This window comes from Mauremys mutica, chromosome 13, assembly GCF_020497125.1.
Source record: "Mauremys mutica isolate MM-2020 ecotype Southern chromosome 13, ASM2049712v1, whole genome shotgun sequence".
NCBI lineage: Eukaryota > Metazoa > Chordata > Testudines > Geoemydidae > Mauremys > Mauremys mutica.
The window spans coordinates 3,260,324-3,287,114 of NC_059084.1; the positions used below are offsets into that span (position 1 = coordinate 3,260,324).

Below are 26,791 nucleotides of genomic sequence, written 5' to 3' on the forward strand. Positions count from 1 at the left end.
ACTTAAAACCTAATGGGCGTAATTTTCATTAATGCTGATGCCCCTTTAAGTGAGTGTAAACATAATATATGCAATTTAGACTTGTGTTCACTGCAAAGTTAACTTCACTTCTTACCTAACCCCAACCCAAGTTCCGTCCACACACAAAAATCTCTCACTTGAGTTGGCTGGCCCATCAGAGAATATAGATTAAAGCCTGAGTGCTGATCACATTTGAGCAGCTAACACAACCACTCCTCTGCTAGAGGAATGTAAAGAGGCCTTAATGTAAAAGAGAATCAAGCCTAAAGGCTATGTCTACAGTGCACTTTCATTGGTAAAACTTCTGTGGGCCGGAGTGTGAAAAAAACAAATACACCTGACTCATTGGGGGTGGTTTTATTTTGTCCGCAGGAGAACTCTTTCCTGCTGACAAAGAACGGCTACACTGTGCACCTTACAGCAGCACAGCTGTGCCACTGTACGGTGCGCAGTGTAGACCTAGCCTAAGATATTTTGTGTTTTTACTGAATTAGCTTAAATTGTTTGTTATGTAATGCAACCTCATTTTGAGAATTTTATAAAGTTCTGAGGAAATTGACATATATGTATTTTATCTGTATTGTTAGAAGGCGTTGTCAGTAATTATATATGTTTGTTCAGGTGAGGAGACTGAAATACTAAGAGGACATAGCTTCTTCAGTGATGGCATATTAATGAGTACTAATAGTCTCTTGCCTGATCACAGCTCAGTGAGCACCACTGGAGACAAATCTATACTATGTGACGATACACATGGATTCAAACTCGATGGTTTTGGAGACGAAGATGTTCCTGGGGATATGATTGGTATGGTTTGTCATAGATTAACACAATCCAATCAGTTCTATCCAAAGTATTTTTACTGTAAGAACCCCACACAAAATGTAAATAAAAATAGAACTTGCGTTTGAAAACATTTTTTCTGTAATTTACTATGTGTTTCCTTTTGCACTTTTAGTTTTTCGCTACTTAATAATAATCTGAGCTCATTTATATAATCCCAGACAAAAACTCCATTAAAATGAAATTAAGCTTGAGAGTACATATCAGCAATTTAGGGTAAAATACATTACAAGAATGTTCCAATTATCCCACAATCAGGCATTATAAAACCAGGAAATTGAGAGTTAAAGTTAAACTTAAAAGAAATTCAAACGTGTTAAGATATGGAAATGCACAGTTAGGGCATTCAGACAATCTTAACTCTGCCCCTTTTGTGACACCAAGCAATAACCATATGATTTTGATTAAAGCATTTTAATGTTTTGGGTTCCAGATTCGATTAAAATGATATTTTAAAATACATTAGGTTTTTTTCTTTATTTCACCTCATTGTGTCACCTGTTTGGCCCGTTCTCCTTCACCCCACATTTCCCAGCACAGACATATGTGTGCACACAAACCAGTTTTCCCCTTCCCCACTGATCCACTCCTGCACTATATCCCTGGCTTACCCCTTCTGTCCTCTGTTTAGTAGATCTGGTGCAACAGTTTGCTTTTGAAAATAAATGTTTAGCATTAATTGTCACTTTTTGTCATTTTTTTAACCAATGAAAGTCTCTCCATCAGCACAAGCTTGTGTATAAGAATCTTCTTCAGTGAAACTTACATAGAATTTGCAAAATGGTTTCAATAGTCCATTGTTCTCAGAAGGACTGAGGCCATGTCTTCCCTCAGTCAATATACTCCATTTAAAAATGACTGCTACTTTCCACTGTTTCCATTAAGAGTGAAGCCACTCAATTTTTTTGTTAAGAGCACCCTATGGTCACACTCCCATTGAGAACAATGGGATATAGGTGACCTTCTCAAAATGATCTCCTAACTGTGGACAAGTTATGTCCTGAGTCATCTTGAGAAAAATGGGATGGCAGCCATTTTGAAAGAGGGCAGTTCTAGACAGAATTCATTGTAATGGAATGTTATTTATGAGCCCCTTGCTGGGGAGAAACGTTCAGCTATAAAGAATAAACAGGGAGAAATTACCATTAATCCTAAAAAATAAAGTCTTCAGATGTAGTCTATGGAGTGAGTTTTAACTGTAAATAAAGTCCGAATCATTTGTATTATTCTGTTATTAAGTTCATTCAGGACAATTAAACAGCCCTACATTGTATGCCACGTTTTTAGAGGATCTCTTTTTTTAATTAATTTTAACTCAGTCAAATTAACAATTTACTTGTAAATTCTGAGAAAATTAATTCTGTTCCCAAAGAGTAAGTACAGCAGTTTTGGGAAGGATATGCTGTATCTTCATACATAACAAAGCGCTTGAGTCGCTGCTTTAAGTGCAAAACTCAGCTCCGCCTTTACTATGGGCTTGGCTACACTTGCGAGTTACAGCACAATAAAGGAGCACCAGGTGCCCTAGCTCATTCCTTGTCCACACTGGCAAGGCATGTAGAGTGCTCTGACTCTGCGGCTACAGCACTGCTGGTATTCCACCTTGGCGAGTAGAATAACGTTTGCTGCGCCCCCACTGGAGCGCTGCGGCACCAGTGTGGACAAGGTGTTGCATTACTGTGCTCTGATCGGTCTCCGGAAATGTCCCATAACCCCCTTAAGTCAAGTGGCCACTGTTGTCATTGTTTTGGTAGGAATGCAGATATGCTGTTTAAAAGTTCCGTTTCTGACAGCTGGGAATGCTGTGTGTAAGAGAGAGATGCTGGGGGAGGGGGAGGTCTGCTGCTGTCTGAACTTACAAGACAGTATGCTGACATGCCCTCAGCCCCCCCAAAATCCACTCTCTCTCCCCCCATACACACAACACACTCCCTATCACACTCCACCCCACTGCCCATTTGTAAAGCACATTGCAGTCACTTGCATGCTGGGATACCTGCTCATAATGCACCGCTCCCAATGCCACTGCAAGTGCCGCAAATGTGGCCACGCCAGTGCACAAGCAGCTGTCAGTGTGGACAAACTGCAGCGCTTTCCCTACTGCGCTCCCCGAAGGTGCGTTTAACTCACAGTGCTCTACACCTGCAAGTGTAGCCATGCCCTATGTCACTGCAAGTGGTGCTTCCATAATAAAACATCATAAGTAAATCGTCATCTGAAATTTATGCTTAAAACGGGTTTCAGTACATTTTCCTCAACTTTTATTTTTTGCATCTGTAGCCAAGCAAAAACATTTTACAATTACAGCCTTGCCTTTTGTACTACAACAAAATGCTTTTCTCAAAAGAAATATTTGGAAATTAATGGCAACTCAAGTGTGTCATTATGCCTGCAGTTTTGAAGGACCAGCACTGTAAACAGCTATAATTAATGGTTTTAAAATTTACATACAAACCCATTATTTTAAGGGTTAATAATGAAACTATAAAAAAAATCTTGTATAAAAGTTGGTATGCACATTTTAACTCAGAAGCACTTTTTTTTTTAAAGTGCTGGAAGAAGAAAAAAAGTATTGTTTTTAACTTTCAGGGGGGAAACATAGATGCAGAAACATAGATGCCCACTTAAACTGAATTTTTTTTTTGACAAATAAAATATTATAAACTTTTTTTTTAAATTTCATCCTCATAATAGCAAGAGCAGCTAAGTACACTTTGTGTGTGGTCTGTTAAATTTTCATTATGATTTTGCAAGACATGTACAAATATAAAATAATAGACATTTTACCACAGTATGGTGTTATTTTCTGCTTATTTATCTCAAAAGTTTGTTTACAAACAACTGTCTAGTAAGTGATTAATTTGTAAGATGAGTTAATCAATGTTGACATTTTCACATAGAATTTTACTAATTATAAATCACTCTGTATAAGTGCTTGGGCCTCATTGGCAAGGTGCTGCACACCTCTTCTGATTAGCCAAACACCCTGAGCTCCCATTGATTTCGCAGGAGATGCACATCATCTTGCAGAATTGAGCTCTATATAATTCCTTCTAAATAATTCATTTTAATGGATTCTGCTGGCCTATTGCATAAATAATGCTATTTTAAAACATTTTTATATATGTCTATCCTGTTGACCAGATCACCTATGATTTACTTAATAGCTTTTTATTTGAGATGTAAATTTATATTTGTATTAATGTAGTTGATATACCATAGGGTATTGTAAAATATGATAATGTACAGATTAGTTTTAATTTTGAAATGTATATATTTAGCTTTTGGTGATTACCATTGTATATAAGGTAGAACAGGTTTGGGGGTTTGTTTGTTTTTTAGAATAAAGAAGTTATATATAAAACTATTTTTAAACAACATTAAAGATCATACTTTCACAGGTGAAAGGCAGAAAATTCAAAATTAAGTCTAATTCTCTCCTTTATACACATTGTTTTGTATTAAGAAAGCTTTAATTCTAAATCTTCAGACTTGTTTAAGTCGGTCTCTTGCTTTAGACACAAGACTGATATTTAAATAGTAACATTTGGCTGTGTCATTTGTTTTATTATCACTAAAGCTTAGAGTGATTAAAATTATGCATTTTATTTTCAAGAAAATCTGCTGAGGACTGAGCAAAATAGCCTAATTTATGACATTCTTGATATGGAGGAAGAAGTTCCTTTGTCACAGGAGCTTCCTGATGATAATGGAGTAGGTGAGTTTGTAGTGTTTCTGTTCCTTCTGATTACCTAAATCAGCACTTCACTAATTTGTTAATGTATAAAACTAGTGTTATGCAGGCATTATGTGATCAGAATCGTATTCTTTGCTTCATTACTGTCTTGGATTCTGTTTTACTTTTTTCTTTTATACTTTGTTCCCCTTTCAGGTATAATTAATTCTTGGAATTCTGTGTCTGTAACTCAACATTGATAGAAACATGTTTTTACATTATACCCTTTTTCTACCTCAGAGGATGTTGGGAGGTTTAGTTTGATATCGGCTCCTTGGATGAGAGGGGATATGAGTGTTCTTTATAAATACATCAAGAGAGTAAACACTAGGAAAGGAGAAAAGCTATTTAAGCTAAAGGACAGTGTTGGCACAAGAGGAAATGACTATAAACTGGCAATGAATAAATTTATGCAGAAAATCAGAAGCAGGTTTCTAACCATCAAATGAGTGAGGTTCTGAAACAGCCTTCCAGTAGGTGTACTTGGGAAAAAAAGATATCTAGATTTATGATGGAGCTTGATAAATTTATGTATGAGTTTATCTGATGGGGTTACCTGTGATAGATGAGGACTAGAATTGATGACCCAGGAGGTCTCTTCCAGTCCTATGTTCCTATGATGAAAGAAACTGCAGAAGTGCAAAATATTTGTATTAAAATATTATTTTAGAAATTAGTTTCAGGGAGAAAAAAAATTCTGTTGTACCTTAAGACTTACACTCATTTTTCTAACTCTAATATTTGTGTTTTGCTACCAAATGAATTAATTAAAATATTTTTATTGGATTGTGGGATGTGTGTTTTACAGTGAATTTCAGCTATGTAGGTTCTGTGCATCCAGAAGAAAGCCACCAGATGAGTGAAACTATGCTGTTGACAAATGAAAAAGAAGGATTTACACTTGAGCCAGTTGATGCTACAGGTCAGAGTTCAATCAGTTTCCTGTTAGGTGCAAATATTACAATTCCTGCTACATGGAAAACCCTGAAAAGCATGTTATATAAAATTATTCTAGTTATATTATTTGCTTTACTCTCCTCACTCATTATTACTAATGATATTTGTATCAGAGATTATTTTTATTTACTTACATTTCATCTGTTCCTGCTGTCAAAGTTCAGTTCTGTTCTGAAAAGTGACTATGCAAAAAGGGCATTTTCTTACATCAACTGATCCACTCCCAAGGTTTATTCACAGTTCTCTCCACTTACTAAAATAAGTTTTATTATTTTTCACTCCTGTTAGCAATGCAAAACCAATACTGCTATAGGAGAGTGAACTGTATTCTATTCTGGCTCATATACCATCAACAGAATTGTTAACTCAGTTCCAGTTGCAGAATCTTTGTGGGCGAATTGTGGCCAGAAAGAACCAACACTGACTTTCAGATTCCAGGGTGAATTTTCAGGGTTCGCTTTGTTTCATGGTCTTAATTTTACTTAAACATAAAGATTTCCCTAAGATATTGAAAAAGGAAAATTTTTCCTCGTTACTGTGATTAACAGGTGTTCAAAGTTAGTTTATTCAAGAAGATTAAAATTGGATGGCTCAAAGAGACATCATCAGTCCTTGGAGATACAAGAAATGAAAGTGTAATTTGTTTCATCCAGTGGCCAACTCATGTGGTACATTTGTGGGTGTTATCAAATACATAAAATGGTACAATGGAAAAGAATGTTATGAAATAAACACCCACACCATTCATATTGAACCTAAACCTTAGAATGCTTACATTTTCCAACCTTCCTACCAAATGACGATTGAGATGCATGTATACCATAGATGTGTTTCTCCATGTGTTGGTGTCTGTCTCCTCATTCAACATCTTAAAGGGTTAAAGGTGACAAAACCAGACATTATCCTAAAATACTACTTTTTTAAGGACGTTTGCAATTCTTGACCTGGCTAACTTCTCAGTAGAGTAAACTGCCTGAGAGACAAGGGAGGTGAGATAATATTTTGATTGGACCAACTTCTGTTGGTGGAATGTACTAGCTTTCGAGGTATAATGCCTGTCTCTCACAGCTTTTTGACTACAATATTTATAAATCTTCCTGCACTTAGAGGTATTTGAACTTGAGAGTATACAGAATTCCCAATACAATGAAGAGGCTGTCTTTCTGAAAACTTTTGGTGAAAAGGTCCCCTCATTGTCAATGTAATTCTCCAGTTCACTCTACTTTTTTCTAAACTATTTCCAGCCTGTCCTTTTTATTCCAACTATTATATTCATGCTTAAGTTTTAAAGCATAAGAACATAAGAACATAAGAAAGGCCGTACCGGGTCAGACCAAAGGTCCATCTAGCCCAGTATCTGTCTACCGACAGTGGCCAATGCCAGGTGCCCCAGAGGGAGTGAACCTAACAGGCAATGATCAAGTGATCTCTCTCCTGCCATCCATCTCCATCCTCTGACGAACAGAGGCTAGGGACACCATTCTTACCCAATCTGGCTAATAGCCATTTATGGACTTAGCCACCATGAATTTATCCAGTCCCCTTTTAAACATTGTTATAGTCCTAGCCTTCACAACCTCCTCAGGTAAGGAGTTCCACAAGTTGACTGTGCGCTGCGTGAAGAAGAACTTCCTTTTATTTGTTTTAAACCTGCTGCCTATTAATTTCATTTGGTGACCCCTAGTTCTTGTATTATGGGAATAAGTAAATAAGTTTTCCTTATCCACTTTCTCAACATCACTCATGATTTTATATACCTCTATCATGTCCCCCCAAGCATCAGAACTTGTTTGTATATGTTCATAATTCAACAAGAAATTAGAGGAAAATATTCTAAACTGGAGTCAAAATGTCCCTTATTGTTTGGCTGGTGGTTGCCGTATTGACACTTTTTTCTTTTTAGCTGAAAGATTGACCTCAGGATGTGAGGGTGTGGGAGATGAAGGTGATACTTTTGGCCTCCTAAGGAGAGTTACCAGTACACGTGCAATAAACAATATGCCCTCTAAGTTGCTGCAGGAAAATGTTTTACAAAGAGAGTTGAGGACTCAGAGTAAAGTGAGGGAAATGGCCCACAAGGGGAAGGTCAGCAATGTCAGGATGGCCTAATATCCAAATCTCTGCGTTAAGAAGATCACAGGCCAGCCCCTCCCCATTCCACACTCTTGTTACAGTATATGCTGTCATCAGAACTATGAATAAGGGAGAGCTCCTGTTCAGATGTTGACACCAACATGCTGAACAATGAAAATGTAGAAAAAATAATTCAATTTGAATAGCATCATTTACTTCAGGTGTGATACCCAACACCTCTAGTACAGTAATAGACAAGTGTCCATCAGAAAAAGAGATAAACGTCCCTGTTTGTGAATGTTTCTTATGCTTAGTTGTCATAGGGAGAAGGATCTTTAAAAGAAAGAGGAAGTTGCTTGTTGATGTAGTGAAGGAGCTCAGCAGCAGTACTATTTACAAACAGCTTAGCAACTGCATGGATATTCTTACTATGTTGGATCTTGCACCCCCCACAAGAAAGTTGATGATGTGGAAGAAGTCAGGAGGAGTGGATAAACTTCTGTCCCGTACTACACAGCCTTTGATTAATGCTGAGCTACAAATGGTAAAGGTTTATGCCTTTGTACGCTGTTACGACATTACCCTATACATGATGGGATTATTGCATATTTAGGACCTGATTATCAGAGATGGTCTCCAATTTTACAGGTTTCATTTTGTGTGCACAAGTAACTGTGTGTCCAATAAACTGCCGTTATCTAATTATACAGAAATTCGGGTAATTGGACCTCTGATGACTATATTTGTATCCGCTGGTATTTGCTTCTACTTAAAAGTCTGCCATCTCTAGAATTCAGGCCCTGAATCTTCAAAATTCCAAGAACCAGAACAAGAGGGCATAGAAATGTGAGCATATGTTTGTGATTTCACATAGAAGCACTTAGTTGATTGCACACTGGTACATTATTATTTTTCTGATTTATTGCTCTGTAATTAGTACTAGACCATGTTGACCTTCTGCAATTATTGCTTGTTATAATAGTAATAAAAATATTATATAGTGCTTTCCATCTATAGATTTCAAAGTGCTTTTTTGTTTGTTTGTTTTTTGTTTGTGTTCTGAGGTGTTCAGGCTGCCAAGTAAATACAAATGTATTATGATTTTTTATTAATATAATCTAATTGAGTAGGAATTATATTCTGGGAAGTCCTAGTTTTGAACAATGAATTCTAAGAAAAAGAATTACTAACCTTTAAATTCGTAGAGCCAAATAAGATCAGCTTGAGGAAAAATGTGTGACTTGGCCTGATGCTGTACTGTTGTAGTAAGAGCCTTATGTTAGAAAGAACATTCTAATAGTCTTACAAGGCAAGAGGTCTTACAGAGAAATGGTGTTAAAATTGTTTGAAATATCTGTGGACATGTCCAGTTTTACTGAAATTGTCATTTCATTAATTTTAGTTTCTGAAACGTGTTTTCAGTTGCACCAAATGGAAATAGTGCCAACTAATCAGATTACTGGTGGTGGCTACTTATTTATTGATTTAAAACAAAACTTCATCTGGTTACAAGTAGAACATACTTTAAAAAAACCCTGTATTTTAAGCTCTTATTGGAAGCACACAAGTCATTTCTCTAAGCCAGTCAGAATTCAGCTATTCAATAATGGTATAGTGAACAGCTGTCACTATCTTGGTCCATCAACTGTTAGACAAAAGACTTCAGTTTTTCAGTATAATGGGACTAAAGTAATTGGAATAGAACATTATCACAAGAAGACTTCTGTCAGATAAACATTGAAGCAAAGCAGAAGGAAGAAGTATGTTGTGAATCCTGAATAACAGTGTGTATGTTTAAACCAGCAGCCTGTGGTATACCTGTGTTTATATTTTTATTTCAAATGTTTTTTAGTTTTCCCATTTATTAACTATTTTAGAGGAAGGCAATTGAAACCACTGAGGCTAGTTGCGTGAAATATAATGATTAATATTCTCAAAGCAATGCAGGGGATTTAGATTAGGGTGACCAGATGTCCTGATTTTAAAGGGACAGTCCCGATTTTTGGGTCTTTTTCTTATATAGGCTCCTATTACCCCCCACCCCATCCCGATTTTTCACATTTGCTGTCTGGTCACCCTAATTTAGATACAGGTTTTTGTGTAGCAAAATCCCCTGCACTGCTTTCAAAATCTCAACTTGTGTTTTTAATTTTTCATTTTAAGTAAAAGCCTTCATTGGTTAATTGCAATAAGACACTGTATTACATCTTTTTTTGATAATAACGTACTTACTAATGTGCCATTGACCTAAAACAGTGGCTCTCAAACTTTTTTACTGGTGACCCCTTTCACATAGCAAGTCTCTGAGTGTGACCCCCCTTATAAATTAAAAACACTTTTTAATATATTTAACACCATTATAAATGCTGGAGGCAAAGCAGGGCTTGGGGTAGAGGCTGACAGCTCGTGACCCCTTATGTAATAACCTCGCGACCCCCTGAGGGGTCCTGCCCCCCATTTGAGAACCCCTGACCTAAAACATATCTTTGTATCCAGCCATGTCTACATCTCTTAGCTCATTACAAGATAAGAACCTCTTGAACACTGGCTTCTCATTATGCTGAAGGATATTGGCTGGAAAAATAGGTCAAATCATGCATGGAAGGACCTTCCAGGCATGGATCCTCACCTCTTTTCCACAGGAGGGAGGTATCAGTTGCTTTTTGGAACTGTTCCCTGCTCCCTCTCCCATGATTTCAAGGACCTTCCAGACAACCTTCTGTAGGTTCAGGGTCCATGATGGGGTGAAGACTGCTGGGAGAGCCCAACTTGGGTGGGAGTAAGGCAAAAGGAAGCATATAGTGTCCCCCTACTGGCCCCACAGAGATTATGTAGGCTCTATTACCTTTTATATGGGGCACCTCTTTAGTGGGTCACCTCTCCTTTAAGAGTGTTCCAGGGGAACTTCTGGAAGAGGACACTGGAGTGCAAGAGCAGGTATTGAGGCACAGGCGTCCATTCAGATGGCCTTAACCTCTTGTTAATCCTTTGGATCCATATAGATCCCTCAGATCTGCAAGGTTTAGGGACAGAGCCACACCCTGTTCCACATGGAGACAAATCATGGCTCCACAACTATATGAGAGACACTCCCATGTGAATAACCTCACAGATTTTTCTTTCCCTTATCCCTCTCCTGTGGGTAGGGAGAGATGATCCAGCCCAATGTTAGCTTTGCCACTTTCTCACTTAGAACAGCGGTTCTCAAACTGTGGCTTGGGACCCTCAAGTGTGTTGCGACCCCGTCTTAATGGGGTCACCAGGGCTGGCTTAGACTTGCTGAGGCCAGGGGCTGAAGCTGAAGCGCAATCCACACCATCTGGGACCAAAGCCTGAAGGCTTCAGCCCTGGGCAGTTGGGCTCAGGTTACAGGCCTCCTGCCTGGGGCTGAAGCCCTCAGACTTCGGCTTTATCCCCTACCCCACCCCCCAATCGGAGGGGCAGGGCTCGTGTGGGCTCAGGGTTCGGTCCCCCTTCCTAGGGTCGTGTAGCAATTTTTGTTATCAGAAGGGGGTCACAGTGCAATGAAATTTGAGAACCCCTGATTTAGAGAATCTCTGCAAAATTTGTTAACAGGGTCTGAGTCAATGAGTCTAAATTCTGGATCAAAGCAATTAATATACAGTAACTGTCCATCATTTCCTTGTATTTTCTGTTATGTTTTATTGTTAGTTATTAATCTGAAGTTACATTCTAGAAATATAAAAAAGAAACAAATCTTTGTTTTTACAGTTGTTTGCAAATTGCTTTAAGTATCATGGCTTTAAGACTGGAAGAAAAAGTATACAGACAGAGTCTGAAACTGAAGAAACAAGACAAGAGAGAGAGACTACAGGTGAGATTTTTATAATTCTGCTTGTCCCAATTGATTTTATTATTTAACCACCAGAAAATATTTTTTTTAAACTCACACATTTTATTTAGTGTTTCAGACACAAAACATTCAATGTGCATCACTGCACAAACCAGAAAGGCAAGAAAGTTTAGAGCTTAAGAAAACTGGTTACCCACTTAACCAATTTGTTACAGCAATTATATTAATTATAGGGCTATCGATTAACCTCAGTTAACTCACGCAATTAACTCAAAAAATTAACTATGATTAAAATATTAATTGCAATTAATCACACTGTTAATAGAATACCAATTGAAATGTATTAAATATTTTGGGTGTTTTTCTACATTTTCAAATATATTGATTTCTATTACAACACAGAATACAAAGTATACAGTACTCACTTTATATTAGTTTTTATTACAAATATTTGCACTGTAAAGATGACAAACAAAAGAAAGTATTTTTCAATTCACCTCATACAAGTACTGTAGAGTAATTTCTATTGTGAAAGTGTAACTTACAAACGTAGATTTTTTTGTTACATAACTGCATTCGAAAACAAAACAATGTAAAACTTTAAAGCATACAACTTCACTCAGTCCTACTTCTTGTTCAGCCAATCACTAAGACAAACAAGTTTGCTTACATTTATGGGAGATACTGCTGCCTGCTTCTTATTTAAAACGTCACCTGAAAGTGAGAACAGGCATTTGCATGGCACTTTTGTAGCCAACATTGCAAGGTATTTACATGCCATATATGCTAAACATTCATATGCCCCTTCATGCTTCAGCCACCATTCCAGAGGTCATGCTCCCATGCTGATGATGTTCATTAAAAAAATAGTGTGTTAATTAAATTTGTGACCGAACTCCTTGGGGGAGAATTGTGTTTCCTATTCTATTTTACCTGCATTCTGCCATATATTTCATGTTATAGCAGTCTCGGATGATGACCCAGCACATGTTGTTCATTTTAAGAACACTGTCGCTGCAGATTTGACAAAACACAAAGAAGGTACCAATGTGAGATTTCTAAAAATAGCTATAGCACTCAACCCAAAGTTTAAGACTCTGAAGTGCCTTCCAAAATCTGAGAGGGACGAGGTGTGGAGCATGCTTTCAGAAGTCTTAAAAGAGCAACACTCCAATGTGGAAACTACAGAACCCGAACCACCAAAAAAGAAAATCAACCTTCTGCTGGTGGCATCTGACTCAGATAATGAAAATGAACATGCGTCGATCTGCACTGCTTTGGATTGTTATCGAGCAGAACCCACCATCTTCACGGGCACATGTCTTCTGGAATGGTGGTTGAAGCATGAAGGGACATATGAATCTTTAGTGCATCTGGCACATAAATACCTTGCGATGCCGGTTACAACAGTGCCATGCGAATGCCTGTTCTCACTTTCAGGTGATGTTGTAAACAAGAGGGCAGCATTATCTCCTGCAAATGTAAACAAACTTGTTTGTCTGAGCGATTGGTTGAAGTAGAACCAAGTGGACTTGTGGGCTCTAAAGTTTCACACTGTTTTATTTTTGAGTGCAGTTATTTTTTTGTACATAATTCTACATATGTAAGTTCGACTTTCATGATAAAGAGATTGCACTACAGTACTTACGTTAGGTGAACAGAAATATACAATTTCTTTTGTTTTTTACAGTGCAAATATTTGTAATAAAAAATAAATATAAAGTGAGCACTGTACACTTTGTATTCTGTGTTGTAATTGAAATCAATATATTTGAAAATGTAGAAACATCCAAAAATATTTAAATAAATGGTATTTTATTATTAACAGTGTGATTAATTGCAATTAATTTTTAATCGCTTGACAGCCCTAATTAGTTATAAAGAAGAAATACATATTTTGCTTTGTAAATACTTCAATATCCTGCTTAAAAAATGCTTAAGAATAAGAGGCATAGTACATTTGTTAGGTTGGTGAGGGTCTCTTTATCTGGGAGACCACTGAAACCAAAGAAGGCTTTCATTTTATTCTGAGATTGATGAATAATAGCCCACTGTCCCAAAACAGGTATTTAGGTCTATTCTATTCTGGATGACTGAGATTTTGTGGAACATACAGAAAGAGACATGTTTCTTCCAGAAACTCTTGATTACAGGTGTTCCACCCATTTTTGGTTCTCAGGTCATCTAGAGAAAACAATCTGTAATGTTGTCAAGAAGTTAGGTAGAGGAATAGATTAGGATACCTCTATATCCACAATTATTCTTCCTCAGTACTTAGCAGTGTACTCAGTCTCTTTTTAAAAAGATTTTCAGACCCAGATTCACCCAGTTCATTTTGAGCAGCCTCATGGCATAATTATAAAAATGTATAGGCATAGTTTAATGTTTGCCCAATGATAGTGAATAAACAGCATGTCATACCCAGCCTGTATCACATAGACATTAATCCACCTCTGCATGATGGCTGCTTGCTAAGTCTACTTACCCATGGTAACCAAACAAGCAAAAGGAAGTGTGTACAGAAGTGTTTACAGACCACAGACTAGCTCTCCCAGCATATACAGCCATCCTGCCTCTTTTTGGCACTAGTATAACTTAGATCAATTTCAACCCTGGCATAAATGAGTGCAGAGAAAACAATAGAAAATGCACCTTTTATTCCAGTGTCGGAATTGGTCCCTTTTCTTATTTACTCCTCCTCCTTTATTAATTTGAGAATGTGACTACTAGCATTATACTTTACATTGAGTAGAATGTTATATTGTCACTTGCTGAATTGCACTGTAGGATGTGTTGAGAGAACTATACTTGCAGTGGAAAACAGTGTTTATTCCATGGTAAATAAGTCTGCTTCTTAACCAGTCATTTATTTTTATAAAGTTTGTACAGTTTTCCTGCAAGTGACAGGTCGGTCTTTAAATGCTTCCAAGAAAACTCTTCCACTAGTTTTTTGTCCCAAAGTACCATTGGGTACGCAGCTCCTGCTCAGGACTCATTTTGATTCTTATAGTCCATGATCGTTAGGTGTTAATGGTGGTTGATTTTTGAGATTCAATGTAACTTCATTTTAAACTTTGTTCTCTTGTTAATATAGAGATGTTGATAACAGAAGAGTCAAGTTACCTGCAAGAGTCAGCTTATACAGAAACTGAGAGAACTATTACTGATGATTCATTTGTGTTGGCATTACAGAATGGCAGAAATGAGGATGCTAATAAAATGGATGAGGCTATAGTAAGCACCTTCAATAAATGTAAAAGGATCAATGCATGTATTTATTAGCCATGCTTTATATTAAGTTTCCATTTACAGAGAGTTATAACATCTATTAATTATTTACTAAGTATGTTACAGACATGAGTAGCTTATGTTATAGATGTTTTAAGTACATTAGTAAAATGCCTTATGGATGGTTATAAACCATGTTTATAAGCAAACTTGTTGGATACAATACCAATTTATTAACTATTTATTAAAATAGCTATTCACTTATTAACTCTTTATAAACTACTTATAAATTGAACCTAATTATTATTTATGTGTGCTGAAAAAGATACATGTTATGGCCATTTGTATCAAGGATAGGATTTCAGATCTCCCTGATATCAGCCTGGACATTATACAGTCTTTTAGTGTCCTTAGCAAAACTAGAAAATGTCTTTGTTTAGTTAGTTTTAATTTGAGGTTTTTGCTATAACGTAGAGTTTATATTTACACCAATGTGGTGGGTGCCACAATACATTCTGCTCCTTTTTAAGTCATGCTGTAGTGCACTGTATAAGGGTGTGGTGTTGCTGTCACACAGCGGGACCTCTATGTCCTTTGTGCACCAAAGAGGGAGACTGAACAGTCTGATGCAGGTGAGGGTTGGGAACAAGCTGGGGCAGAGTCTGTGCATACACACCGACTATGAATCTGGTAGTTGTGACTCTCCAGTGGAGATTGTGAAGGCATTGCAATCACTCTTGCAGAACACAAGTCTGTGCCTTGCCTATGGGATGGGAAAATTAGTTACTGTAAAAAATACTGAGATATTAAAGACTGGTAGTACATACTACTTCCTGTAAGGAGAGGATGAAGCCAGGAAAAACAATATTCTTCCAAAATTTAAAATAAAAATTAATACAGAAGTTATTTATTTTAAAAATGTAGAATTCATGTTTGACAAGTTTTTTCTGTGAGTGCCAAAATTTGTACAAATATGAAACCCTGGTTTGGTAATCAAGGCCCCGTGTATTCCACCATTCAAGCATTGTGGAATTTGCCTTGAATCAACTCCTTGCTGCAGAATGTAAACTTTCATTTAGAAAAAGTTTCTGACCTTAATGGTTGTGAAAAAAATCTTAAAAACTTGCACCAAGTTTAAACTTGAGTCTGCAGGCAGCTTGAAACAGTAGCTATGAGTAGTGTGAAGTGCCCCATTCATCTTAATAGGTCATTAACTCCAAAATACAGAGATAACATTTTAAATGCCAGATTGGCCCATGAACAGTAGCAAAATAGTTAAAAGGCTCTTTATTTGTATAGTAAGTAAAATGCTGTTAAACAAGATTTGAGCCCATCTGAGTAACAATATCTATGTAATGTTTTTACAATTCCTTACAGCCTAGTACTCCACACATGCCAAAAGCCCCAACTGTCCGCTACACAACTACCAAAATACCCAGCTTCACCCTTAATACAGCTCTGATGTGGTTAGGCATTGTCAAAATAGATAACACACAGGCCACATAAAAAAAAATTGCAGCCTTAAAAAGTGAAGTTTACCAGGTAGGGAGGTAAATAACTGTTGAAATTTAAAGGAGTGAGCTAAAATACTTGTCCCATTTTTAACATTTTGGCATGTGATTTTTTTATAAGTTACATCTAATGCTTGTATTAATCTCCTATACAGGAGATGGTGAGGAATGATCAAGACAGTGAAGAAAGAAGGTGGAGCAAAAGAACTCTTCAAATATTGAACATTTTACGGGTATGACGTTGGATGTAGCCATTAGATGCTTTTTAAATCAGCTATTGAATTGGATTGAACCACAAAATATAATGTACAACCACTTGCTATTCGTTGATACATTACATGTGCAACTGGTCTCTGTAAGAGTTTCATGTGTGATACAACCATGTTTTATTGTGTGTTGACCTGGATACTCTCAGGCTTCAGAATGCTTTATATAATGGCAAATCCTGCACAGTTTTTGGAATTTTTAGAATTTTCTAACTTTGGAGTACTTGATTTCTCACTTGGAAGTTTGCTTTAACACTGGACCATGATTTTATTATTGGTGGGTCTGGTAGCACTGCCTATTATTAAGGTTGCCTGACACTTCCCATTGTAAGACCCTATTTTCAATTGCTCATAACTTTGCCAAAATTTGCCAAACTGTTCAAGCTAAAGTTTTACATGCTGGGTGTCTGTATCAGGCTAAATTTTTTGGACAATTTCAGCCCTAATGATTCAGACATTTCTCAGAATGATGTTAGGGAAACATACATTGTTTTGCCCATATTAAAAAAATTCTGATGACCTTCATTTTAAGATGCTTTTATGCCCATATGCTTTGGAGCAGGATCTTGAAATTTGATAGCGGTTTTTGCCTTTATGTCAGGGATGTGCTGTTTACCTTCCATGTGAAAATCTGCCCAAATTTGGCCAAATTGTAAGTCTTTGAACAATTGCAACAATTGCTTAGTAGAGCTTCACAGCTAAAAACTCAAAAGGTTCATACAGAATCTGGCATTCTCCAGCCCAGGACTGAGCAGGACTTCCCTGAAATTACAGGTCTGGACTGCTGTGGGCCAGGCATCAGAAGTGAGAGTGGGAAGACTGGCTCTCCTGTGCTCTTGATGCCCTCCTTCTCTCCCCTGCCCCCAGGCTGGCACTGAGGCACCACTGAGGAGACAGTTGTCTGTTTTGAATGTAGAGGGGACATAAGCCAGATCTGGGAGTGGGGGCAGATGACTGTGCCAGGCAGTTGGTGTGGGAGCCTGGGAGGAATGGGAAACAGAGGGATGAGACCAGGCCTGGGAGATGGCTGTGGGGAGACTGGGTCTGAGAGATTGGGGTAAAGAATTAATAGTTCTTCAAATGGCTCTGCATATTCCCACTAATGAATATTGCCCCACCTGGTGGCACCTAACAGTAGAACCTTCTCCAAGCACTGCCTATTAGAGCGCATGTTCAAACACACACACACACACACACACACACACACGCACGCACGCCTTCCCCTCAATGCTTTTGAATGTTCTGAGGGCAAGACTATATAAGGGGGCACTGCACTCTACCACCTCAGTTCCTTCCAGTTGCTGCAGCAGACAGAAGTGAACCATTCCAATCCATTCAGATCCAGGGGTTTTCCTCCTTTGATAGTGCCTTTGATAGTTTTAGTTGTTGTTGTTAGTGTGCAGTGTAGTTAAGTAATAAGTGTAGATAGTTAAGGAGAGTTGGAAGGTTCGGTTCCATGATATGGCGGAACAGCAGAAGAAGAAGAAGCTGGGATTTAAGAGATGTACTTTGTGCTCAGCTGTCTTCCCAGCATTGGATGACCACATTAGATGTCTGAAGTGCTGGGTTGAAGGTAATTCTCCTTCTGGGTGTTCCATTTGCCAGGATTTCATGCCCAGAGCATGCAAAGACAGATAGAATAGACTGAAGGTGCTTCTGATTATGGAGGCTTTAGCTGCTAAATCCTCTGGTTCTAGATGGTCATCAGATCTGAAGCCTAAGAGGTCAATTTCAGATCCTGAGGCTTCCTCCAGCAAGACTAAGCTGCTTAAAGGTTCCCAGGACATTGGGATCTTCAATAGTTTGGTCTCCGGATCCTTCTGTTAAAGATGTCAAGGCTTCAAAGGCACCACTGGTGTTACAAGGCCATCTTTCTGCTGAGGATCCTGGAGCCACATGGTTGGCTCCAGCCTTACCTGTTTTGAGGAAGAAGACAAGGGAGAAGACAGCCAGTGTTAGCAATGCCAGATTCTGTACATCAGATTTATCAGCTCCATCCAAGTCTGACATGGCATTTGTGGTTCTGACTCTGAAACCCTAGGTGGTTCTGGGTTCAACTTCATACTTGGATCTGGTACTTAAGTTTGTGGGACAGGCTCCATCCTCTGCTTCTGTTCAGAGACTGTCCTCTCAGACCTGAAGAGGACTTTTACCGTGGTGTCTGTGCACCTTCCTGCTTCTCAACACTCATCAAATCCAACTGAGAGGCAGAGGACGATGAAGAAGAGATGGGTGTCATCTATTCCATGGTCAATGTCTTCTTCATCTGGAAAGAGAAGAGCAGAGGAGATAGTCTTTCTCCAGATCCATCAATGCATCCTCTTCCTAAGACTCCTGCAAGACCCTGTGGCAGATCTTTCTCACCTTTTATTTCTCTTTGACTTCTGGTTCCATTGTTGTCTCTGGTATGATCCACAGTGGTTCTGAGGTAGTATCCTCATTTAGAGGAGGAAAGAAAGAATTCAGACACCTGATTCATCCCAGTTCATGCCCCCTCAGCCTGGGCTCCCTCACTCCTTTGCTTCTCCTCCTATGGTGTGTTTCCAGATCCCATCTATTGGAGAGATTGGCAGTCCTAGTCTCCATGGCCCCATTGCATTGCACTGCAGGAATTTCTGAATCCTCCTCCTTATGAATGGAGAGGTGATGTTTCATCTAATATGGATCCAGTGTCTCAGCAATCATTGGATCTGGTTGCACCAGATCCATTGGCAGCTCAGGCAAGGGTACCTGATACACTGTCGAAGAGAAGGATGAGAAGATAGCTCCTCTTTTTGAACAAGAACAAATGGATACTGACTTTGATGTCACCTGATGAGCTGATGTCAACTGATGAGCATGTGGGTGTGCTTTCTGCTTCTTCCCATTCTGAGGATACTTCTCAGTTCAACTCCCTGGTGGATTGCATGGCATCCATATTGAACCTACATACGGTGGCCTTGGGAGAAGAGGCGGAGTGGGGGCAGGGTTACGGTTCGGGTGCTGGGGCCCCCCCTCCTTTGAGAGAGCTTCCGCCGCTCCTGGAGTCAGGGCTTCAGTCATTATTTAATTAGGACTCTGTTCCAACCTTCTGAATGTTCAGCACTGCATATAATTGGGAATATGCAGAACTACTCAAAGAAGAAATGAAGGTTACTTCCTTGTAACCAGAGTTCTGTGAGATGACTGCATATTCACAGTTCGCACCCACCATCCCCTCTTTCTCAAAGTCTTATTGTGGTTTCTCTGGGTTAGCAGTGGAAGGAACTGAAGTGGTACAGGGGGCAAGACCCCCTTATAAAGCCTTACTCTCTTGATGCTATAGTGATGAATACTATAGGAAAAACCCATGAGAAAATTAATAATTTTCTCTTCAGAACAAGGTTTGAATAATGTGTGGTAAATAAGGCATGGGCCACACATTGAACAATTAGGAGAAAACAAAATATTGAATAGCTGTGTATTAATTGAGCATAGACTATTCTGTGCACTGAATGAGGCAGGGATTCTGTGAAAAAAATAAGTGATCATATAATTAAAGAATGTATCATAATGCAAACATACAAGGGGGGTACAGGCAACCTTAATTCTAGCATTTCCTAACTTTGGAGTGTTTGATTTTGCAACCTTAATAATCTTATTTTAACATAGTTTTTGTGAGATATATGTGTGTGTGTGTGTGTGTGTGTACACACACATATCCAGTGTGATACATGTGTGTATATTTACACAGTCACACACATGGCCATTTACAAAAATCACACAAACGTTTACCAAGTTGTGGTAGACTTTACTGTATTTTTAATGGTATTTGCTGTACTTAGAAGGGAAGATAGTAAAAGCCACAGTAAATTATAACATAAGGACTGGCAGTTGTGCAAAGCCTTACACATGTGATTGTTTTTATGGATCTGAGTAGTCCCATTGAATTAAATGGAACTAATGACTTATACTGTAAATAGACATGTAACGTTTTGCAGGATCAAGGCCTAAGTAGATTTTTATGGGATACATTGCATCTTGTATCATCAACAGTATTGCCAACTCCAGCCATCCAAAAACTATGACTCAGACCCCCCAAAATGATGAAATTTTAAAATAAATGTTAGGTTCTTTTTGTTTGCCTTTTGCTTTTTGGCCCCATTAGGATGCACTTGCTTTATCTTTTCAAGCTTTTCTGCACAACCACAAAGGCTAGAATTTTGTTTAAAATGAAAGCTTAGATTCCCATGCAATCTCTTGATTCCAGAAGGGCAGGGGGGGTTAAGAAAACACAAAATATCGTGAGACTTGTGATAAAATTGCAAGAGTTGGCAACACTGTAAAATTTATAAAGAACTTTAGGAAAATTACATACATTAAAACATACAGATAAGAAACCATCTTAAGGCCTCAATCCTGTAAATATTTACTCCTGTGCAAAAATGTTTGTAAAATCAGTACGTTGGTTCCAACACCATGGGAACTTGTTTTATTAGCAGTTAAACTGACCTAAGTATATTTTTCAATTTCTTTTTTCTATACAGTACATCAACAAATCAGGAGTGAGTTCTGTCAGTTTTTTGGAGTTCTGTAAGAACAATGACCGGAAACAAGTTTCAGCCAAGTTTTACAGCTTCCTTGTTCTAAAGAAACAGCTGGCTATTGAGCTTACTCAGTGTGCTCCCTACGCTGATATTATAGTAACTGTGGGTCCAAAGTTCCATACTATCTGAGAGCTAGCATAATCTACACATACCAGGGTTAAAACCTGTGCCCTGAGTTTTTCAAACATTCTTTTTTCCAGAGGAGGGAGTTGCAGGTCTCATCAGACTATGGGGAATTGACAAATAGTTCCCCCCATATCATCCTTGCACCGCCTCTCCGGATTATATAATAGCTTGTGTAGGTGTGATATATATGTCATGGTTATTCACGGAGAAGATGTTTATTATAAGGTTTAGGTTTTTAAAAAAATATTTTGTTTAATATTATCAATAGTTCAATATTTTGTTAATGGAGAAAAGCTAAAAATAAGCATTCCACTCAAACAAATTTTGTATTTAATATTAAATTTCTTTTAAAAATCTCCGTGAAAGTTCTGTAAAACCTGTCTAGAGTTACGACAAACACTGTTTTTAAAAATTGTTAAGCCAAAATCTTTGCACTAGGTTATTTTTTAAAAAAGACCATTAAAAGACCTATTAAATATTCAGTCCGGATGTCACAGGGTACATGAATAGATTTGACTATTTCCTATGGCATTGTAAGGTTATATAAGTGAGATACAAATATCCAAATGTAATGGTCCATGAAACCCTACTAACTAATGTAGATGTTCAATTTGTGTACATCTCAGAAAACTTATATAGTTTATCACAAGCCATGGTACAGTCTGTTTATTTTATAACTGAAAGTCGTGTGTATTTATTTTTAACTTTATTTTTATTGGATAACACCACTAAAGCATATTTTGCTACTTTGTGATAACAGTGATACTTTAAGTGGTCTTTATTAGAAACATTAGAGTCCATTTTAAAATTATAACTTTCTTACAAGGAGAGTTTAAACTTTATATTTTAAGCTCTAACAATAGACTTTCAAACACTGCCGACTATGTCTCTTCCTCTAGAAAACTAATAGTTCCATTTTCTGTTACTCTGCTGGTTCTTTAGGGCATTGTAGAGAAGTTACTCCAGACCCAGAATATTCATATAACATCCGGAAGACATTTTACACTATGAAATACTGCTCAGTATTTTTCTCAAAGATTACTTATTTAAAAATTATTTGTTGACGTTTAAAATTCTTTGTTAAATTTATATATAATGAACTCAGTGCATTAGTATATCTTTTCCTTCCTTTTCTCCTAGGATGTTCTGTCACTTTTATTTCAGTGTTGTAAATTGGTGTTTTCTGCATTGAGAAATTAGTTATCTTAAATATACTGAAATGTGAGATGGTAATGTACATTACATTTTTTAACAAAACGTTGATATACTTTGTGTGCAAACCATTGAGATTAAATCCGTAAAAAGCAAAAGCAGACATCTTCTTATCTTGTTGATATCAGCTGTAAAATGTCAAAAACAACAGACACATAAGCGTGGCCATACTGGGTCAGACCAAAGTTCCATCCAGCCCAGTATCCTGTCTACCAACAGTGGCCAGTGCCAGGTATCCCAGAGGGAGTGAACCGAACAGGTAATGATCAAGTGATCTCTCTCCTGCCATCCATCTCCACCATCAGACAAACAGAGGCTAGGGACACCTTTCCTTACCCATCCTGGCTAATAGCCATTAGTGGACTTAACCTCCATGAATTTATCCCCCTTGTCCACCTGTTTGTTGACCCCTTCAAAAAACTCTAATAGATTAGTAAGACATGATTTCCCTTTACAGAAACCATGTTGACTTTTGCCCAACAATTTATGTTCTTCTATGTATCTGACAATCTAGGGGATTTTAATATCTCAGCCATAATTTTTTCTACTGTCTAAAAGATGGGACCAAATACTATTTATGGAAACTGAAAAAAAGATTGGTTTGCCATTGGTTTAAGTTATAGGAATGCTCCTTCCACCCAAAAGTTAAATGAGTGGTGTTAATTTTAGTTTTGAATTTCTGAATTTCCACACATTTATCAGTTTGGATACCTCCTCAGGGCCCAAACACATGTTGCTCACCATCGACATGTAAAAAGTTACTTGTTTGTGGAATCGGGGCCCAATCCTGCATAAGAGTAGCCCTTCCCATTGATTCAATTAGACTACTCACATGAGTAAGAATTAGTAGAATTAACCATTAATTATTACTTAAATGCTGTTTGCTTGCTTGTTTTGCCCAGTTTGAGATAACCTAATAAGGTACAAATCTAAAAAGGAGTCCTTGCTGTTATTCTAGGGCTAACAATTTGACAGATTGCCTTCTGTGAAGAAAGAGACCCTGCCAGGCAGAACTGAAAGACCTAAGTCTTTCTCTATAGAAGCAGAACATTTTCCATTGATGACATGTGCAGGAGAAATCTCATCCAAATTTAGACTGGCCTGGGACTGTAATTATGAATGGCTTATATTTTTCTTTTCTTTGAGGGCTGGCCAGACGCTTTTATTTAGGAGTCTGAGTACCAATTTGTGGAGAAAAAGGGAGTTTGTTTTTCAAAATCTAGCATCTGTTACCTTGGGAGCAGGCCCATGACCATGACCAAGACAGCAATAAAAAAGTCTCTCTGACTTCCAGCCTTACCCACCAAAGCTTGCTGTCTCCCCATCTTGTATATGAATCAGGAGGGCTCAAATGATGGGCATTCTAGAAAATGTAGTTGTAAACCAAAAGTGAAAACTCGTGAATAATAGGCCCTGTTATGAAAGGAATTGTTTTGGAAATGGCTTCCTTGTCAGAAAAGTGGTTTTCAAGGACTCCCTCAGGCCACATCTCACTATTTAAGGGAGTAGTTACTGACTCTATCATTTGTCACTCCTCAAGTAAACTTTTATGCTAACTTTTATGCTAGCTGACTGCCAGAAACTGGGAGTGGATGTCAATGGATGAATTATTCAGTGATTGCCTATTCTGTTCATTCCCTCTGAAGCACCTGGCTTTGGCCACTGTTGGAAGACAGGATACTGGGCTAGATGGACCATTGGTCTGACCCAGTGTGGTCGTTCTTATGTTATATTCTTCTGTACTTGGGGGGGGGGAGGGAATTAACTGCATATTTTACATCTGCAACTGCCTTGTGTTAGTGCCTTCATAAATCCCAGGTAACCTGTTTGATAGCTGGTTTTCAAGTGCAGAGTAGAGGAACTGACATGTTAGGGTATGATACAAGGAAGGTAAAGGGAAAGACCTGCAGTGTATGGTGCATCCAGAGAAAAACTGCTGCATGAGAGACTCAGGTGGAGAGAAATTAATGCCAGTGATGCAGGAGATGGAGAGCAGGAGGGAGAAGAGTCTGAACATGAAAATAACTGCAGTACCTGAGGTGCATGAGAAGACACGACTACAGATCCTAGGTGCTAGAATAATACAAATACAAAAGGACACAACAGTGAATAGGAAGATGAACCAGCAGAAATACATCTCTCCCTTGTGGAACTCTTCAATATGACCCAGATTTCAATGCTGGAGATTTTGACTCCTCCACTTCAAGATCAAGATCTGTAGATGGTTTAGGAACCTTGCAAAGATCACTGTTTGAAAGACTTCCACAGAATGAGGTGTGCTTTGAAGAGGGATTTGAAGGAGGAAAGAGGTTATTTAGCTTGCGTGTGTCTAAGAGTGAGGGGCTTGCAGTATGGAAGAAAGCATGAAAACAAGAGTAGGAGCAGGATATAACAAAAGTGGTTTGGAAGAAGATCTGAGGAGGCAAGCAGGGATGAATAAGAGAAGTGTAAGCCGGAGAGAGAGAGAAATTGAACACAATGTGTATACTTTAGTTGAATCAAATACAAACCTTACAAGAAAAAAATACTATAATAAACAATATCATGTGCTTACAAATTATATCAGATTAAATATAAAATGAGAAATTAGGGATTTAAATTTTGGTTAGCTGAGTATATATAATATTTGAGGCATGAGTTTGGTTTATTTAATCTAGATGTTTGTATTTTAAATAATGTAGAAGAAGTTATATTAAATAGATATCAAAGCAAATGTATGAGTAGTAGTATGACCAGCAAGAACATGTATCAAGATATGTTGCACAAAGGAATCTCTGCCTTCAATGTCAATGTGGATTAAGGGTCTGAATGCATGTTTCCCATTAAATGTTTTACTTCTGAATTGAGAGGACATTCTGAGACATTTAAGAAGCTGTACACAAATATGTGTGTTGCCATTGCTAAGTATAAACTTTTATTTTGTTAATGTTTATTAGTGTTTGTAACTATATATTTTGTTAATTTCAGCCCAGATGTTGGCTGCATTGAGCTGTGATCCTGCAAAGATTTTTGCACATGCTTTACAAATACTGCACAAAGTTAAGTATGTACAAAAGTCTTTGCAGGATTAGGACTTTATAGACTAAAACGACAGCACCTTTCATCCGAAAGTCTCTCAAAGCACTTCACAGATTTTCCGTAGTATCTAGTCACAAACAGATTGAATAGTCAGGAAATACAAAATAGAATCCCAAATACCTTAAACTCCTGACATCAGATGAACTGTCACCATATCTCTCCGTTTGACTCTTCTGGGTCTGAGTCTCCTCTCCTCTCCATCAATTTTACACCAATACATTTCTATTGACTTTGTTGAAGTTACTCCTCATTTAACCAGTGTGAGAGAAGGATGAAGCCATGTCTATTGATTCCCAATTATAATTACATATTTTGGTGTGAGGAAGGGCCAAATTCTGACCAATTACAGAAGTGTAAGTTTGGAGTAACTCTGTTGCCTGCACCGGAGTTACTCCAGATTTAAACGAATGGTGCCTGAGATCAGAATCTGTCCTGGAGACTGTAAAGTGCTTTGGGGAAATCTGTCTGGATGGGATGCATGTTGCTATAGAAACTATTATTGCTTGTGTGACATTTCCTGTGGCTTTTTTTTCTTTGTTTCTGTGGCAGCCTTCACAAGCTGTGCAAGCCATTGGGCTATTCATGGAGTTTCTTGTCCTTTCATTCCTGCTGCAGTTTATTAACACTCCCGACGCTCTCCCCCTGGACACGGAATACAGTGAGGTTGTGTGAATTGCAGCGGGACTGAAAAACCAGGCAGGTAACTGGAATGCGGTTAGATTAGATGTGTCCGTGCCTGTATTCTGGCCTCACGGCACTGAAGTCCGGAGTGGCACCAGGAATGACTATGGCCCATCATTCCGAAGTGGAGCGGATTTAGTAAGTCACGGCAAGAGCCCCCTACCTCGCGTGGCTGGAGTGCTTCGGAGCCACTGATCGCTGGGAGAAGCGGGGAGGGTGGGGTCTGCTTTCAACTTTGCAGAAATCGCCCTTTCCGGGGGCAGGAAAAGCCCAGCGGGGCGGGGACCCCCTTGCCGCTGCCAAGCGCCAGCTGTCTCTTTAAGAGCCGAGCGGCAGTTACGCAGCAGCATGTGAGCGAAGCCGGGCGCTGCCTTCCATCCATGACCATCCCTCCCCAGCCCCAGCGCAGCCGCCTCTCCCAGCGCCCGGCCGGCCACGCAGGAGCATCCTGGCATGGCCGCGGAAGCAGGTGATGGAGGCAGAGCTCCCATTCCCCCAGCCGGCACTGGGAACGGACGGTGCTTTGCAGGGGATTAGGCTGCGGAGGGCGGGAGGGGGTGGGCATCTATTGCGGTGCGCCCCGGGGGGAGCTGGGGGGGTCTGTCCGTGCGCCGGGAACAGGTGCAGGAAGCTGCGCATCCCTCCCTGCCGGGGCTGAGCTTTGGGAGGGGCAGGGGCCT

At 38.6% G+C, this 26,791-nt stretch overlaps 2 protein-coding genes across 7 annotated transcripts in view; both read left to right on the plus strand.

Moving 5' to 3' along the window:
* Window positions 1–22,427, plus strand: part of RAD21L1 (RAD21 cohesin complex component like 1) — a 34,582-nt gene extending 12,155 nt beyond the window's left edge. For 2 of the 3 annotated variants that reach the window (XM_044985106.1, XM_044985107.1), the window contains exons 6-13: window positions 643–828; window positions 4,481–4,582; window positions 5,409–5,522; window positions 7,945–8,174; window positions 11,363–11,465; window positions 14,539–14,678; window positions 16,339–16,416; window positions 20,955–22,427. In XM_044985106.1, coding sequence (XP_044841041.1) covers window positions 643–828; window positions 4,481–4,582; window positions 5,409–5,522; window positions 7,945–8,174; window positions 11,363–11,465; window positions 14,539–14,678; window positions 16,339–16,416; window positions 20,955–21,143 — 1,142 coding nt within the window. In that variant the 3' untranslated portion in view covers window positions 21,144–22,427. Of the gene's footprint in view, window positions 1–642; window positions 829–4,480; window positions 4,583–5,408; window positions 5,523–7,944; window positions 8,175–11,362; window positions 11,466–14,538; window positions 14,698–16,338; window positions 16,417–20,954 lie in introns of all 3 variants that reach the window. The other variant, XR_006573112.1, reaches the window with a different exon arrangement.
* A 3,576-nt stretch (window positions 22,428–26,003) lies between these two features.
* Window positions 26,004–26,791, plus strand: part of SNPH (syntaphilin) — a 34,728-nt gene continuing 33,940 nt past the window's right edge. For 3 of the 4 annotated variants that reach the window (XM_044984571.1, XM_044984574.1, XM_044984575.1), the window contains exon 1: window positions 26,369–26,580. The gene's annotated coding sequence lies outside the window, so the exon portion shown is untranslated. Of the gene's footprint in view, window positions 26,250–26,368; window positions 26,581–26,791 lie in introns of those variants that run through there. The other variant, XM_044984572.1, reaches the window with a different exon arrangement.